This window comes from Populus euphratica, unplaced genomic scaffold, assembly GCF_000495115.2.
Source record: "Populus euphratica unplaced genomic scaffold, PopEup_1.0 scaffold741.1, whole genome shotgun sequence".
In the NCBI taxonomy this organism is placed as follows: domain Eukaryota; kingdom Viridiplantae; phylum Streptophyta; class Magnoliopsida; order Malpighiales; family Salicaceae; genus Populus; species Populus euphratica.
This window is the reverse complement of record NW_011500611.1, coordinates 1-15,992: the sequence shown is the minus strand read 5'-3', so window position 1 is coordinate 15,992 and position 15,992 is coordinate 1. Positions and strand designations below refer to the sequence as shown.

Here is a 15,992-nt window from a genome sequence, read left to right as displayed (position 1 = left end):
TCGTGGTTGCACACAATCAGTGTGTTTCCTTTGCTAGACAGAGTGCGCGCCTGCAAAGTTGAAGAAAGATTGTCCATGCGCATGAAATTTTATCAGTGGCTGGCAATATTTGAGGGGTGTGGGTGAATAACTAGGGTTTTGTTAAGAATTGTTGTTTGTGAGGGAAGCTAACATCATATAATTTATGAACTACTTGAAACAATTCCATGTGACCGCTAATTATGTTCTTTCCACCCACAAATCCCCAAGCCCATGCCTTTTTTCTGCCCCACCAGTCTCTAAAGTTTTGGGCAGCAAACCTGTTTTCTGACTAAAATCAAAGCAACCGTTGGTTGATTGATGCTCCCTTCCCTTTATTGTTTCCCTCAATTCTCACATTATGATTTCATAAGAAAGTATTGGCTCGACTCTTGGGACCGAGATCCATGGTGCTTTCATCCCTTCCGCATTGACTTTCCCTTGACCAGGGTTCCTTACAGAACAAGTTGCAGTTTGGTAGCTTTGTGGGGGGTTTAGCTTAGAAAGGCCTAGCCCAACCCATCTGAAAGAAATTGGAAATTTGGTCTCCATCAACCCAAACCCTACCGAATCAGGGCTTCCATGATCTCCCACAGGCAAATGCCAGAAAAATTTATGATACCACATTTTGATGGAACATTGTAAATCTTCTATTATTTTCCTTGTGTGTTGGTATAATTTTTTAAAAAAAAAAAGGGAAGAAGAAGAAGAGCCAGAGCAAAAGGTACGATTCCAAGCTGGAATGTTATTTGTTGCATAGTTTATCTTCTTTTTAATGTATTTTTTTTTATCAGTGGAATTACTTTTTAATATTTCTAATGCATTGATATAAGAAATTAAAAATAATCTGCAAAAAATACTTTTAAACAATTATCCATCAGGATCACGAACACGCGATAAATAGTCAATCAAGAATTACGGATTTTTCAAGATTTTTAGATGACTGTAATCATTGCAAACAGAAACCTGTTTCACATTCCAGAAAAACAAGAAGACAATTCTTGATCTAACTGGTCCTACAACACTTCCTTTTAGCTTACATCTTCAATTAAAATCCTTAAATCACCCAAGGTACCTCAAAGCATACAGGCACCCAAATGATTTAGCAAACTTGTAAAAAAAAAAAAAAAAAAAGGAAAGGAATATGTTCACACAATTTGATAAAAAAAGTCAAGATCCACCATCATAACATAGAATTCTACTTGAGCGCACGCGTTATCCTCTTCAGTGATATAGTGGGACATTAATGAACAGGATAATTTCCATATGGCAAAAGGTATGATTGTGCTCTTCGTTAAGGATAAGGGGTACAATCGATTCAAGAAACTAGATGAAACACAAAATGTTGCATACAATTCTTGCATGTAAAGTCAAATGATATTTAAGAAAATGGATTAATTTAATCATGTTCGGTATGTTGCTTTGAGATGAATGAAGGACAACAGATCCCCAATGACCTAAATTACATAGAAAAGGGGGGCCAAGCTCCCCAAGGAATTAATAAAGAAAAAAAAAACAAATGAAAAATGATACCATGAAGCTTTCTACTAACAAGAATGAAGTTCCATGTCTAATCTACACAGCTAAATGAGGGGTGTGCTACGAGTCCACACAGCTGACAACAAAAACAGAGTCAACTTCTAATGCAATCATAAGAAACCTTTAACTGAAAACCAAAACTGCGGCGCAGACCGCCATCAGCACAGTGAAAAACAGATCAGGATTGCCCTGGAGAATCGATCCTGCAGAATCTTTGTGACCTCGATCCCTGAAGATGCAAACAGAATATTAGCTGTTCATATGGGAAAAAGCAAGAGGGAGAGAGAGAGAGAGATTTATGAAATGGTGTGAGAGGGAGAGAGATTTATGAAATGGTTTCTGATACGTACTGCTGTTTGTAAGCAAGAGCACCACAAAATAGAACATTGTCAGGGGGGGGCATCTCTGTTTCGCCGTTTTCCTCGGGATTGGTGATTTTCATATATGTTTCTTGGCCGAGATACCATCTATCAAGATTTTCTACCCTCAGATTCCATATTCCAACATTGTCAAGGGAAGCGAGGACTGCTGTCCATCCCCCAGGGTAAACCTAAACACAAAATAGAAAAAAAGGGGGGCTTGCTGAGAAACTATATAAGGTTCATCCCAGAATCTCCAAAAATTAATAATCCTCTTAGCATGCTAATCAATTAAAGCTGCTTTTACAACAGATGGATAAGCAGATAAAAGATACCCAAGGAAAGAATGTAGAAAATCTCCAGAACTAAAATAGCCCTGCAACGACATAAAAACATATACATGCAACATATACGGTAACACATGGTCCAGATAGAAAAACCAACCTCTATTGTACAGCGAGAAATAGAATCCCACTTATTGTATGAACCTCTGCTGTTCTCTGACCAAATCCCCCAGTCCATACTGAATTTGGAACCACAAATTGTTATATGACAATTCCAAATTCCAACAGCTAGCATATTAGAAGAAAAGGAGTGCATTCTTACCCAACAACAAAAAAGGAGTAACCATTCATATGAAAGCTCTGCATTTTGGTATCATTGTTCTGCAATATGACTTCTATAAATCCCTTATATGTAGCATTAATGACAGACGTATCCCTCCGAAGAGGTCTGTTAAGTGGCTCACTGGGAAAATCAAGCTTGTAAGATCCCTTCACTTGGTTGAGGTCAGCAAGCCGGATTGGAGTGTCTGGATTGACAAATGATATCCCATTCAGAGTTGCACGCAGCTTCCCATCAATGGTAGATGGTGGCAAGCTCCTTAAGATATATGTGTCCGTCACATTGATTGAACCATAGTGAAAAGACCCCTGTGGATTTGGGCGAGCTCCACTTGCAGTTGTATTTTGCCTAATGCATGTGAAAACAGCAACATCTGTCTTAACTAAATAGCTAAAACCATGACTTCACTAAACCTAAATGCAGGAAGAAATAAAACCAGCTGGCTCTTTATTCATATGCATCAACACATGAATGACACCTAGTCTTACGAGCTCTAATGCTGGCTGTCCAAAGGGCAGAAAATCTTAATAAAGTTTTCCACGCTGAGAAAATATTTTCCAACCAGTGAAATCAGAAAAATGCTAAATCGAAAGCAAACTTCTCCTCTTCTCTAAGCAGATAGTTTTCTCCTGTCCTGCTTCAAAACATTACTAGGGAGGTATACTTTAGTTTTTTCAATTGTAAAAACAATATAAGACATACATTTATAAACATAAAAACAAAAATTTGCATTGAAAATGCTTACTCAAAGATGTTTCTTCTTTTACACTCTCAAAACAAAATAGAACATTATCTCCTTGTTCCTTCTTCACTAAGTAGATGGTTTTTTCCTTTCTTGCTTTAAAACATTCCAGGGAGATGCTAGTTCCTCTTTTCCAATGTCAAAACAAAAGGACAGACACACAAATTTATAAACATAAAATGCAAGAATTAGCATTGGATGTGCTTGCTCAAAGATGTTTTTTCATTTACATTTTAAAAAAAAAGCAAAATCGTATCTAGACATGTCATATCTGAGACCATATATAGATAAATTGTACCAGAAAATGACCTCCTGAGTTAAAGAAATAACCTGATGGCCTTGGGCTGGTTCATGGCTGACCACTGGTTATAAATATCACTTGGTGCTTCAGGCAGAGGACCAGTTGCACTCCCTTTTGAATTTGAATATTGCAGAATTCCTACACCTGTGACTTTTTGCCAAAGTGATTCATTCACAAACCGAGCACTTGCTACAATATAGTAATCACTAGTAGCATTCTGATCCATGGTAACCAAAAAGGAACAAGACTGCCCCACATGAATATCAAAACTAGAGAAATTTTGTTGCACAGTATAATGTCCCTCTGTTTCCACAAGCAGCAGATTGTGTCCCTGGATTCTAAAGTTCAAACTAGTAGAAGTCCCAACATTATGCACACGAAATCGATAAGTCTTGCCTGCAAAACATGATACATTGCCAATTAAAACTTTGAGCAGATGAGCATATTTGACACAGTATGAACATATAACAAATAATTGAATCAATTCAACACGTATAGTAGTTAAACATCTAATTATGGACATGTACAAAAAGTTCTGGGCTTGAAAATGATTGTATGAAACAATATCACCACCAAAATCACCAAAATGAGAAAAAAAAAATTGAAATCGAAAGAATAAAATAGCAAGTAGGCTATAACCGATGCTCAAACATGAAACAATTCAATTACGCTACTAAGAAAACAGATAATCAATGGACAAGAAAGAAAACTTATCACGCGTAATCAAAGGCAAACAAAAATATGGTTTAATGAGCATTTCACTTTCCATTCCTGAAGAACAAACCTGGATCAACTTTGATGGTTTCATAAGGTAACCCATCAGGCACAAGAGTTGTGTTGTATCTGTAAGGCCCTTTCCCATTAATTAAAACTCCATCAGGCATTCCAAGGTCTTTTCCAGAGTCAAGATCAGCTCTCAGCGCCTGAAATTCAATGTAAAATATCATCATTAGATTTCAATCCTGAAAAACATCAAAGCATCGGGAAAAAATAAAAGTAAACCTCCTAACAAATACTAACCGAATGGTTCCGTGTATACCAGTCACCAATCAGAAGTACAAAATCACCATCTGGCTGAGCGAAAGGAATTTGGATAATTGCCCTGTTATTAATAACAAATGGACCAAAGCCACCGGATGCTCTTTGAAGATTCAGAGACGGGTAGTAGAAAAAGCTCCCAATCTGATCTTTTAGTTGAAAGCTGTAAGTCCAGTCCCAATTCGGAGGGATTGGACAATTTGTGCCCAGAACACCATCCTGCCATGAATTGCGTCGCATTTGGATCCCAGGCCTGTTAAATAGTCAGCCATCAACCCAAAGTTTCAGAAATCACTCTCCATGTGAATTATGAGGAAAGAATAGGAAACGAGACAACAACCAAAACACACACACACACACACACACACATATATATATATATATATTGCATAAAAACCTACCATGTCATTAGAAGGTTTTCATCCAAATCATTTCGTACATTGATAACAACATTATTGTTAGTAGTAGCATTAACAAGAGGACCAGGAAACTGTCCGTTGACAGCTATAACCTGCAATTATATGTTAACAAATAAGTAAATAATACAGCAAAATACAGAACACAGACCATAGATTACTTGAAAAGGAGAGCACAATTTTTTATCCCCAACACATTTCCACAATATCTTAACAATTTGAATAAAATGAGCAAAAGAAAAACACGTAAAGGGGGGGAAAACAAAACACTAAAGACATTAACTTCAAAATAACGTTAACTTGAAAATAAAAATCCTTTACACAGCAACGTAAAGGGGGGAAAAACAAAACACTACAAGCATTAACCTCAAAATAACGTTAACTTGAAAATAAAATTCCTTCACAAAGCTGTGTAAAGCCATATACATAATGCCCAGTGTTTGACTCTACAGCAACAAAACAGATAAAAATGTTTTTTTTTTTGTAAAATAATGCAATTTACTGCATAGAGAAAACAAGAAGTAACAAATAAGCCTACATGGAGAAATCATCTTGAGCTAGCCAAGAATCATTGTATTAATCTAGTTCAGCAACAACAAGAGACTGTTTGGTATTGTAATCGCGCGCCCGTGATGAAATGTACGTTTTATTTAAAAATATATCAAAATAATATTTTTTATTTTTTAAAAAAATATTAATTAAAAATCATTTTTTCGAAAAAAAAAGTTTTTGAAACAAAATAAACAGAGTACGAGACTTCAAACTGCTTCGTTCAAAGCACCTTGAAAGAAACAAAACCCCTTAACGCGAATGTCCTAAAACAACATTATGACCAGATCTCACAAGCCAAAAACAACCACTAAAAGTCCTAAAAACCCCAAGAACAAAGCTTTAAAAAATGGAAAAGATAAAGTCTACAGAGAGAATCAAGGGGAACCTTTTGAGGAACACCAAGCGGAGAGACAGTGATGTAAGAGAGCTTGAAGTCATAAGAGACAGTTGGGTCTGCTGCAAGAGAGAGGGTTGAAAGCAGAGCAATGTGAATCAAAAGAAACAGAGAAGTTGAAAAGGACTGGAACAAAGCCATAGAAAAGCTTGAATCTTTTTCAGTGTTTTGGATTTTTAGAAAATACTGGAAGAAAGATTTTCAAGATTTTTGTGAAATGATTGTTACATGATCAAAAGAAAACAGGAAGTGATAAAGGAGATTGGAGAGAGGGAGTGAGTGCTCTGCTGCGGAGCAGAGGAAAGTTGAGGTTTTTGGAGGAAGAGAGAAGTGCCTCTATTTTGGTTTTGTAAGAAGAGAAGCCCCCTGAATAAATTAATAATATCATGTTTTGGAGACTTTTCGTGGGGTTTGGGAACAGGGTACTGGCTAAGCCGGTTTTAGGGTTGGAATTGTAATAATGGTGAATGTTTGAAATTTATTTTTTTAAGAAATATATTAAAATAAAATTATTTTATTTTTAAAAAATTATTTTTTATATCAACACATCAAAATAATATAAAAAAATTAAAAAATTATTTTTAAAAAAATTAAAAAATATAATTTAAATCATGTTTTAAGGATAAGTGAAGTTTAGGAGGTGTATTTGACTATTTTTTTGAAAAAAAATTTAAAAAAAAAAAAATAAATAAATTGGTGTTGATGTTTATTTGATGATGCTGCAAGGAGGAGTTAAAATTAAAAGTGAGTTGTAGAGAATATATATATAACTTTTTATTCCTTTATAAACAAAGCTTAAATCTAAAATAATTTTTATAAACATGTAATATTTTATTAGAATACTTGTCTCTTCCTTAGTTTCTCTAGTATTATAATGACGACGTTATGTATTAAAATTTAAAGATATAAATTTCAAATATATCTCTGTATTTTATTTGAAAATAAATGGAAAAATTAAAACATAAAATAGAAAGAATATATATTTTTTTAAATTAACCCATCTATTCTGGCTTTTAACTATTTTATTATTATTTGAATTATAGAATAGTTATTAAATTAAACCCGTTGATCCAGCAATTCCGAACTTAATCCTAGCCGGATTTTATTTTTAACTATATTAAACATTAATCCAGTCCAGTCAAACACAAAGGGTACACGAATGATACGGTACAGGCAACATTTGTGCAACTTGTGACGTGGCTAATTATATTACTGGATAGCAGGTGACAGGAGAGAGTGACAGCCGATAGTCAATCCAGCAGAACGCGCACGTACCGGCTTCTGGTGCTTTCCTTTTCAAATTATTTTCAAGAACAGCCCACGATTTTATTTTTATTTTTATTTTTATTTTATTTTCTATCCCTTCAAACGTTTCTTAACGTTCGGATTTTGCCACGGAAAGCGCCACACAAAACTGCATCCTCGGCCCCCACAACTTCTGTACAGCGTGGACGGTCCTAGTGGCCCCATCTCCAGCCACTCCGGCTCATTATACACTCCACGCGGTGGTGCTTTTGCCCATTTTCTGGTTCCTTGAACACGGAGAACAACATAAATTTCTTAGTTGGAGAAGTTAATGACTGAATTTTAGCTGGCAAGAATTATTTGGATCCATTTTCCTAGTTTTTGTTGGGTAATCAAGCATCGCATCTAATGTGAAAAACTTTGATTAATCTATAAATCCCTTGATTTTTGCATGATTGGTAAGATTTTTAATGTTATTTGAGATGATTGATTCCAATCCCAAATTATGAATATTTATTAACTCCAAAAAAAAGATATGATGATCAATTTCTTTTAAATCCTTTAATTATGATGCTAATGCTCTATATTTGACCATTATACCTTCTTCTTTTTCTATCTATTATAATGAAGATAACTTTCAACTCCCAATCACTTCATTTAAATCCCGATTCAGAATATTTTTTTAAAGTTATGCATTTGAAATGCCGACACCTCTTCTTATTCTAGGATTTTTGTTATGCTCTCCGTGTTAATGCTACAAGTATACATATATAATCTTAAAAATTCATTATTAAAAAGGTTAAAAGCAAGGTATTACCTCAACGCCCTTTAAGCTTGGTAGAATGTTGTATCAATATAACATATAGCATGAATTTGCTTGTTTTCAAGCTTAACATTCTTGAATTCTTTAATAATTTGTTAAACCTAATTATATATAGATATGACATCAATATTCTTTAATTTTTATTATATGTTAAGCTTAAATACATGTAAATTTAGTAAAATAACAAACTCAACACCTCTAATTTCAATTATGCATGAATCCAATTACATGTGGATATAACTAGATTTAAATCCATCCAGTATGTTTAACAACATGTTGAGCTCAAATATATTTAAATCTAGTAAATTATTAGAGCTAATATTATTGATTTCAGTTATATATTAAACTCAATTACATGCAGGTTTAGTGATATATTAGATTCAATATCTTAAGATTTAGTTATATATTAAGTTTAAATACATAAAAATTTATAAAGTTATTATATTTAATATTCATGAGTTCAGTTATATATTAAATCCAATTAGATATAAATTTAGCAAGCTGTTAAAATCAATTCAACGTTATTAATTTAATTACGTGGTGAGTGGAACACCTGCACCCTTGGCTGTATGGAGTAACCGATGCAAATCATCATTAACTTTAATTACCTTCATCATAACTTAACCATTTAGATGCCGCCTTGAATCCTATCCAGCTATCCTCCCCTTTTACAGAAACATGTGAGGAGTTTGCTTTGCAAGAATGATTTGCTGTGATTCGATATGAGACATTGGAATTTTTAAAATCCAATCTTAATGCATTTGACATTGCTAAGGTCATAATCTTCTAATTTAGTCACAAATTCCGAATGTAGATATATGTATATGAAGAATAAGTGACAGCTACAAAATTCCATGAACATGATTTTGGGTCTAGTTCTTGGAGGTCCCTCCATGTGCCGATGAAGTCATTGCATCAGTTTATTTATTTTTAATTAATTTGGACAAGTGGAAAATCGACCACCAAATGCAGAACTACCCATCCATATGATTATAGGTAAGTCACGAAGCTCGTCTTCTCTGTTGAACTTGATTTCTTGGTGGCAACAACTACCTTGCACATGGGAGTTGAGGAAACCTATCGGTGTCCCTCTATGGATCCATGCATCTTTTCTGTGAATGGTTTTGATTTATTTTTTTATACTATAAAGGGTATTTTTAAATTAACTTTTACATCAATTCTATTTTTTTTTTTTAAAAAAAAGAGCCAACTTTATTGATCATCAATCAGACTTTTTATTTTTAGGAATCTGCAGGAGGGTTTTTTTTTTTTTTAAAAAAAAAGAAAACCTACGGAGGTTTTGCTTAATTTTTATGTTATAATTATTTTGAGCTCATACGATAATACTATATATTTATATAATTCCTTAAAAAATAAATAATTTCCATAAAAATGATGGTTTTTTAAAAAAATTAGTACAATTGATTAAAAAATTGATAGAATAAGACATTTTAAAAAAATTCAATAAATTGCACAGTTTTATACTTGTGGCGATTCAAAAACATGTTATAATATTTCATTTCTAATCATGATATCTTTACAGGGATAAATATCATGTTTTTCAATTATAATATCATTAAATGTTCACAATAAATATAAAATTATATCCTTTCATCAGTATTTTTTATATTTATATTATTCTGTCAATATTTTTTATTTGTTGTGCTAATAAGCCAATTTACCCAAAAGTTTTAGCACCATCCACCTCATACGTGATAATTATCAATTCATTGAGATGCCGACAAAACTTCTTTAATAAAACACTTTCAGAATCATAGCAATTTAGGAGGCGGTCTTTGAGATTGTATTTTATGGTAATTTTGAAAATAGTTTTTTTATTTGAAAATTTATTAAATTAAATATTTTTTTATTTTTTTACTATCAAAACTATCACAAAATATTAAAAATATATCTTTTTAAATAAAAAATAATTTTAAAAAATATCTAAAAAATAAAAGTGAAAGTTTTGCATAACACCCCCTTAACGGCTACTTCATTAAAGTCGGTGAGAGCATGTTTGTCACAGCACGAAAGAAACAAAAAATGATATGGTTTTGGATAAGAAGTAAATAGGATACAAAAAGACAAAAAATGCAGAAAATCGAAAAAAAAAAAAATACCATTGTCATGCTTATGGCCATGGGCCAGAGGCAATACTGCCCATCAATCATGCACTAAAAGGCTGCATTAATCCTGAAAAAGTGGCAGTATTGAAATAATTAGAAACTGCATTTTTTTTTTTAATATAAAGTTCTTCAGAAATACCAAAGCCTGGTCCGACTGCATCCCCAACAGCTGCCAGCTCATATCTGGGTAGGATTGACTTCAAATATCGTCATGGAATTTAGCATCATTTTGTAGAAGAAGCACACCCCACGTTCTGTTTATTTTGTAATTTTAATGCACATTTAGGAATGATTGTGGTTTTTGCATGGAACTCTTATTATTTTTGTGGAAGAGAATGTGACTGGGTCGTCAGCAAATGGCATGCTGGCTTCAGGAATAATATTCATTGGTTATGTGAATCAGTTATTTATATTTCTAGCATCAACCAGCTTCTGGTTATGAAGTTTCTTCAGGTGATGCGAATCCTGTGAAATTTTTCTGAGTTTCCACCAAAATCCCTAGTCATTTAATCATCAATCTTAAGTTTATGGTTATGAAGTTTCTTCAGGCAATGCAGATCCTATAAACAAGTTAGCTGACTGACTGTCCAGTGAAACCCCAGAGAGTGACATCCCGGGAGATGATTGAGAAATTAAGTAGGCGGCAGCAAATTCAGGCAATGCTTGCCATTCAGAAACGGCAGCAGCAGCTTGTCCATCAAAAGTGTTCCCAGGAAAATCAAATCAAAACAGCTTCAAATCTATGCAATCTCGTAATATAATTTACGTTAAGACTCGAGTAGGTAAATCCTCTTTTGGGAAAAGAAACTAATTTAGGGCACCCCTGGATTTTCAAAGAATGGAGAGAGGGGAGATCGTTTAGAGGCCTTCTATGTGCACAAAGTGATTCGAGATTTGGACAGTCAACGATAGAAATGGTGTTTAACTCTGGGAACAAGTCCGGTGAGAAGCATTTGAGAGAAGCTCAGCTAGCCTTTGATTTCAATTTCTCCTACATCAGTGGATGAACAACCTATTTGCTCAATTTCCTTGAGTAAGGACTCTGGGAATTGTGGAATTTACAAACATCGAGATGGGGAAACCTAGAAGGTGATTTCATCCAGTGTAGCCAACGAGAAGCAGCCGCCAACTCAATTGTATTAATGACTGGATACCTAGGAGATGAAGGCTTTATTTCTAACCGATTTGAGGTTTGACATGATAAAATTTAATTGATTTAATTGAACCAATCAAACCTAAATAAAACTGATTAAATTTAATAGTTTTTTTTTCTAAAAGAACATCAATTATTGGCCTGAAACTTGGCACACGCAGGTTTTTATTTCTAATCAGTTTAAAAATTGACCTAATCAAACTTAATTAATTAATTCAATTGAGCTAATCAAACCTAAATAAGACTTGATTTGATTAACTTCAATAATTGTTTTTTAAATAACATTATTTTTCATGTTGATTGAAAATTCTGCAACCACAGGCCTGGTCTAACATGGTTACAAGAGAATAAATACATGTGAAAAAACATTTCATGATTTTCATGGTTTCTTCAAATTATTTAATGAACGACAATATAAAGCATAAATTAAAAAAATCATATAGAATAACAGGTATATAATTAATAATTGATTACACTATATTACATTTCAGATGGCTATCAAGGTCTTGTACAAAATAAATAGTTAACACACAAATCTTATATGATTTGGCTTATTTCCTTGCTCCATAATCAAGCAATGATGCATAAATTAATTCCTGGAGATCCAAATCATGTTAAGGCCCTTCGATAAAAGAGAAACCTTATAATTCATCGTATGTTGGCCTTACCTTGGATGATGTGCAAAAGAAAAATCTTTATATTCCTTCCCCTACATGGACCAATGCCTAGGGTTTACAAATAAATTTTGGTCACGATACGTGCTACCGAAGCTGCTCCCCCAGCTCATAATCCACTAACGTGATCCATAAATCCAGCCCCTGGCAAGTTAAAGATGAGGCAAGTGAATCCTCCTCGAGGCAATTGACTTTGTGGACAAAGATCACAGAAGCCGCACCTTCAACATTGGCTCCGAAGTTCCTCGAGGTATGATAAAGATAGAAATCACAAAGCTTGTTTTTCGAATAGGATTCCTGAAAATCACCCACCACCCGGTTGGTGGGTTTAAGACGGTGGTTAATTTCTGGGAAGACAGCAGAAATGTCTCTGGGCTTGCATAATGGTCAAATTGTTGTCCCAAAACAATTTGGGCTCTGAATTGCCAGTGGCCGCATAGAAGATTGAGGCAGATGGGCCACACTGGCCCAAAAGAGACCCATGTTTTAGATTTGTTCTTTGATTATGTTTCCAAGTTTGGCATCATTTAGTTCGTCAAGTGAAAATCTATCAAATAAGAACAAAATTTTCATATTAATTGCATAAAAAACAAAAAATGCTTAAGACATCATACACTGTAATATCAAACAACACTAAAACTAACAAGACTAATGATAGTCTTTAAACAAAGGGCAGGAACAGAATTTCAAAATTATGAGTTTATTCCAGGAAGAAATCCAGCTTGTGCAAACTACAAAACCAAGGGATTAAATTACATGGACAAAAAAATCTCAAGTGGTTGCCTCAAGGTTTTCACATTTTTTTACAACCAAATGAAACAATAAAAGAATATAATACAATAGGCTTAATGGAACTGAGAGCAATCCATTCTAATTTTGGTCAAATAGGAAAGGATGAATAAATGCAGAATTCAATTCCCAAATCTTGAGTGTGGCCTTCACGTTCACCCCAGTTGCATTGTTGAACAAGAACAGCCTTGCATCCCCGTAAATTGCTTTTGTTGGATAAATTCTTGATGTTATCACTCTTCTTCCTCCTTGAGCAAAACTCTCCACAATTGAATGATCAACCTGCATAAAATATCTCATCAATCATCTTCTAAGTTCGATGTATTTTCTCATAAACCTCATTTAACTTCTTGTGTGGCAATCATGAAGGTGGTCTATCTCCCTTACCAATACCCTCATTTGAAACTTTTCGTCTGTAAACACAGGAACTGTGCTTCCATAAACTTGTTTGTAAACATCTGAAGCTTTTGATGACCTGCATTATGCAACATCTATCAGTTTACAGCACAATCTTGTAGTCAGAACATTGAATTTCCATCATCATTCACCAGCCTGCCTCCCGAGGCAGCGGCGACACCGAAAACCCCACAGACAAGTTCATATATTGAGTGTGCAAAGATTAATCTAAAGAAATCTCTTTTCAGTAAGTAAATTCAATAATCGATCTCAGACACAAACCTTGTTTCATCAGCACAGAAATAAGTTTCGACAATGCCCTCAGTTGTATTAACTGGCCGGAAAAATACAGGGGTAAGCTCTGAAAGTGTTTGGTCTGCTATGACTAGAAGACCAAATGGTCCCAAAGCACTCCTGTCCACAGCACCACCACTGCAACCATATTTTTCATGTTTTGTCTCTGATATTATCTCTATTTCAAACTCGGCGAATATGTCTAGCTGCCAACATTGTCAAAAGAAATTGTTGCTGAGAAGACATTAATACAACGTTACAAAAAAGAAGCCATGTCCAAGTTTTAGACGAGGGGTGAACAGACCTGTGTGGCCTGTCCAATGTCAAGTGGCACAACCGAACCAGGTCCAACCACAATCTCTGTAAAATCTGTGCTCCTCAGCCTCAAGCTCTCAATCTCTTCCACCGGCCATTGAAGTATATTAGTTCCAGTCTTGTTATCATACAACACGTTCCTTGGAATAGTCTGCAGAACAAACATTGTTAGAATTTTTTTTCCTCTAAATAAATCATGCCCGTCTCCAAAATACTGTGATTAAGCTAAGTCGGCCCGGCGATATGACACAGGTCATATTTCACAAAAATTTAGGGGTTTACCATTCAAATCTTGTTGACATTTTATTTTATTTTTTAAAAAAATAAATCTTTTAACCTTTTAAAAAAATTATATTTTTTAACACATGTGAATATAATCCTATCCTGATCAATTCTTAAATTGAGTTTAATTTTACTTGTAATTATGATAAAAATTGTTTTTTAATGTGTTTTTTTTAATATATCACAATAATATTTTTTTTTAATTTTTTTACACCAACACATTAAAAAATCCAAAAATATATAAAAAAAATAATTTGAAATAAAAAAATCTGAATTTTTTAAAAGCTGCAAAAAAATCGATTAAAACTTGCAATTATATCAAAACAAAATTAAATAAAGAGTACCTGAACAGAGGCCCATCCCTTGGCAAGATCATCAGTTTCAGTATCAGTTTCATTAATCCAGCCCCATAAGATCCTCCTTTGCTTGTTTTGGTCATAAAACGATTTTGATGCATAATACCTTCCATAATCCACCTGCAACCCAATGCCCACATCCTCCTTCGGATTATCCGGGGTCCATTTATCGGTTACAGGGTCATAAACCCCAATTGCATAGTGGTCCCTTTTTGTGTCATCCAAACTAGCCTTTAGCACGTGTTTGATACCCGCTCCCTGAGCCGAAGTATCCAATCCAGTTGACCCGTTTATTGCAACCGGGTAAAAATCCACACATTCCCACATACCCGTACCCGGAACCGCATGCAAGACCCCTTCCAATAACTCGTAGGTTGTAAAATTGGAGGTTTGGTACACAAGCGAAATGCCAATGCTTTTGTTATGTCTTGATCCGATTGTGATCCGCCATGTCCTATCGGGTCCCATCCATGCTGTTGTCGGGTCCCTAAATTCGTCAGTCTCGGTCCCGTTTGGTGGGGTTATAACCGGGTTTTTTGGATACTTAACCCAATCAATAAGGAGAGGATCGGATAGATTAGCAGGGTACGCGAGATTTTGGACCTGTACTGACTCGTTAGTTGACCCAGTATAGAGCATCATGATCTGACCATCAGGAAGAAGCGTGGCAGACCCGGTCCACACGCCATTTATATCGTACCAGTGATCAGGGACCATGGCGAACGGCAGGTAAAGCCAATGAATAAGGTCCGGTGATACGGCATGGCCCCATGTAATGTTGCCCCACACAGCTGAATCAGGATTGTATTGGTAGAACAGATGGTACCACCCCTTGTGAAACAATGGACCTGCAGGCAGACAATGGTTAGCCCCGTCACAAAATCACATGCTAGCTTTTCTTGTTGAACCGAACCAAGTTGAGCTAACCACCGGTCAAAAGAGATAGCACCCATCACTTCACAAAAGGGTTGAAATCATGTGCAGAAATTTAATAAGACCCCATCTAAGTGATAGTGATGCTTGCTCCAATATATTATGTTGCCTTATAACTCACTTTTAATTCAAGAAAATATGTGTGTAACTTACTTTGAATAGTTTTTTAATATAAAATAATAATAATAATAATAATATAAATGTATTGATATTTTTAAAATATAAAAATGACAGTAAATGTGATAAAATTCATATTTTTTTAATATATAAAAAATGAGAAAATTTAACATGCTCTTGACTGCATGCTGCGTCTAGAAAATAAATTGTTGACGAACGTCTGCACGCACATCATCGTCATCATCCATGAGCAGGTTCACTTGGACCCTACGGACCCCATCCAACTTAATATATGGTCATTGTATTAGCCAAAACTGTATCCCCTTCCTGAATGCTCGGCAAAGTCTACAAGCCACTCGTTATCATGAAGATTTTTTTTTCATAAATTTGTGGTTTAGAGTCTTGAATAATTGTAATGATAAGTTAACTTGATTAAATCTAGTTTTGTCACCATAATTTTTTTTTAAAAAATTATATTAATTAAATAAAAAATAATTAACTGGTCG

The 15,992-nt window shown here is 34.5% G+C and overlaps 2 protein-coding genes across 2 annotated transcripts; both read right to left on the bottom strand.

Moving 5' to 3' along the window:
• Positions 1 to 1,383: 1,383 nt before the first annotated feature.
• Positions 1,384 to 6,263, bottom strand: LOC105115665 (monocopper oxidase-like protein SKS1). Its single transcript, XM_011012620.1, has 9 exons — positions 5,975 to 6,263; positions 5,023 to 5,132; positions 4,604 to 4,874; positions 4,368 to 4,506; positions 3,613 to 3,979; positions 2,523 to 2,888; positions 2,361 to 2,439; positions 1,908 to 2,107; positions 1,384 to 1,786 (listed from the first exon to the last, which is right to left on the bottom strand). The coding sequence occupies exons 1-9, from the start codon at positions 6,122 to 6,124 to the stop codon at positions 1,681 to 1,683; spliced, it is 1,788 nt and encodes a 595-aa protein (XP_011010922.1). The 5' UTR covers positions 6,125 to 6,263; the 3' UTR covers positions 1,384 to 1,680.
• Positions 6,264 to 12,678: 6,415 nt separating this feature from the next.
• Positions 12,679 to 15,318, bottom strand: LOC105115681 (beta-fructofuranosidase, soluble isoenzyme I-like; the record flags this gene model as incomplete). The annotated part of the gene is made up of 5 exons (XM_011012640.1): positions 12,679 to 13,075; positions 13,181 to 13,268; positions 13,472 to 13,689; positions 13,788 to 13,949; positions 14,425 to 15,318. Coding segments are annotated over 5 exons (1,563 nt in total), but the record flags the coding sequence as incomplete, so codon positions are not given.
• Positions 15,319 to 15,992: the final 674 nt, after the last annotated feature.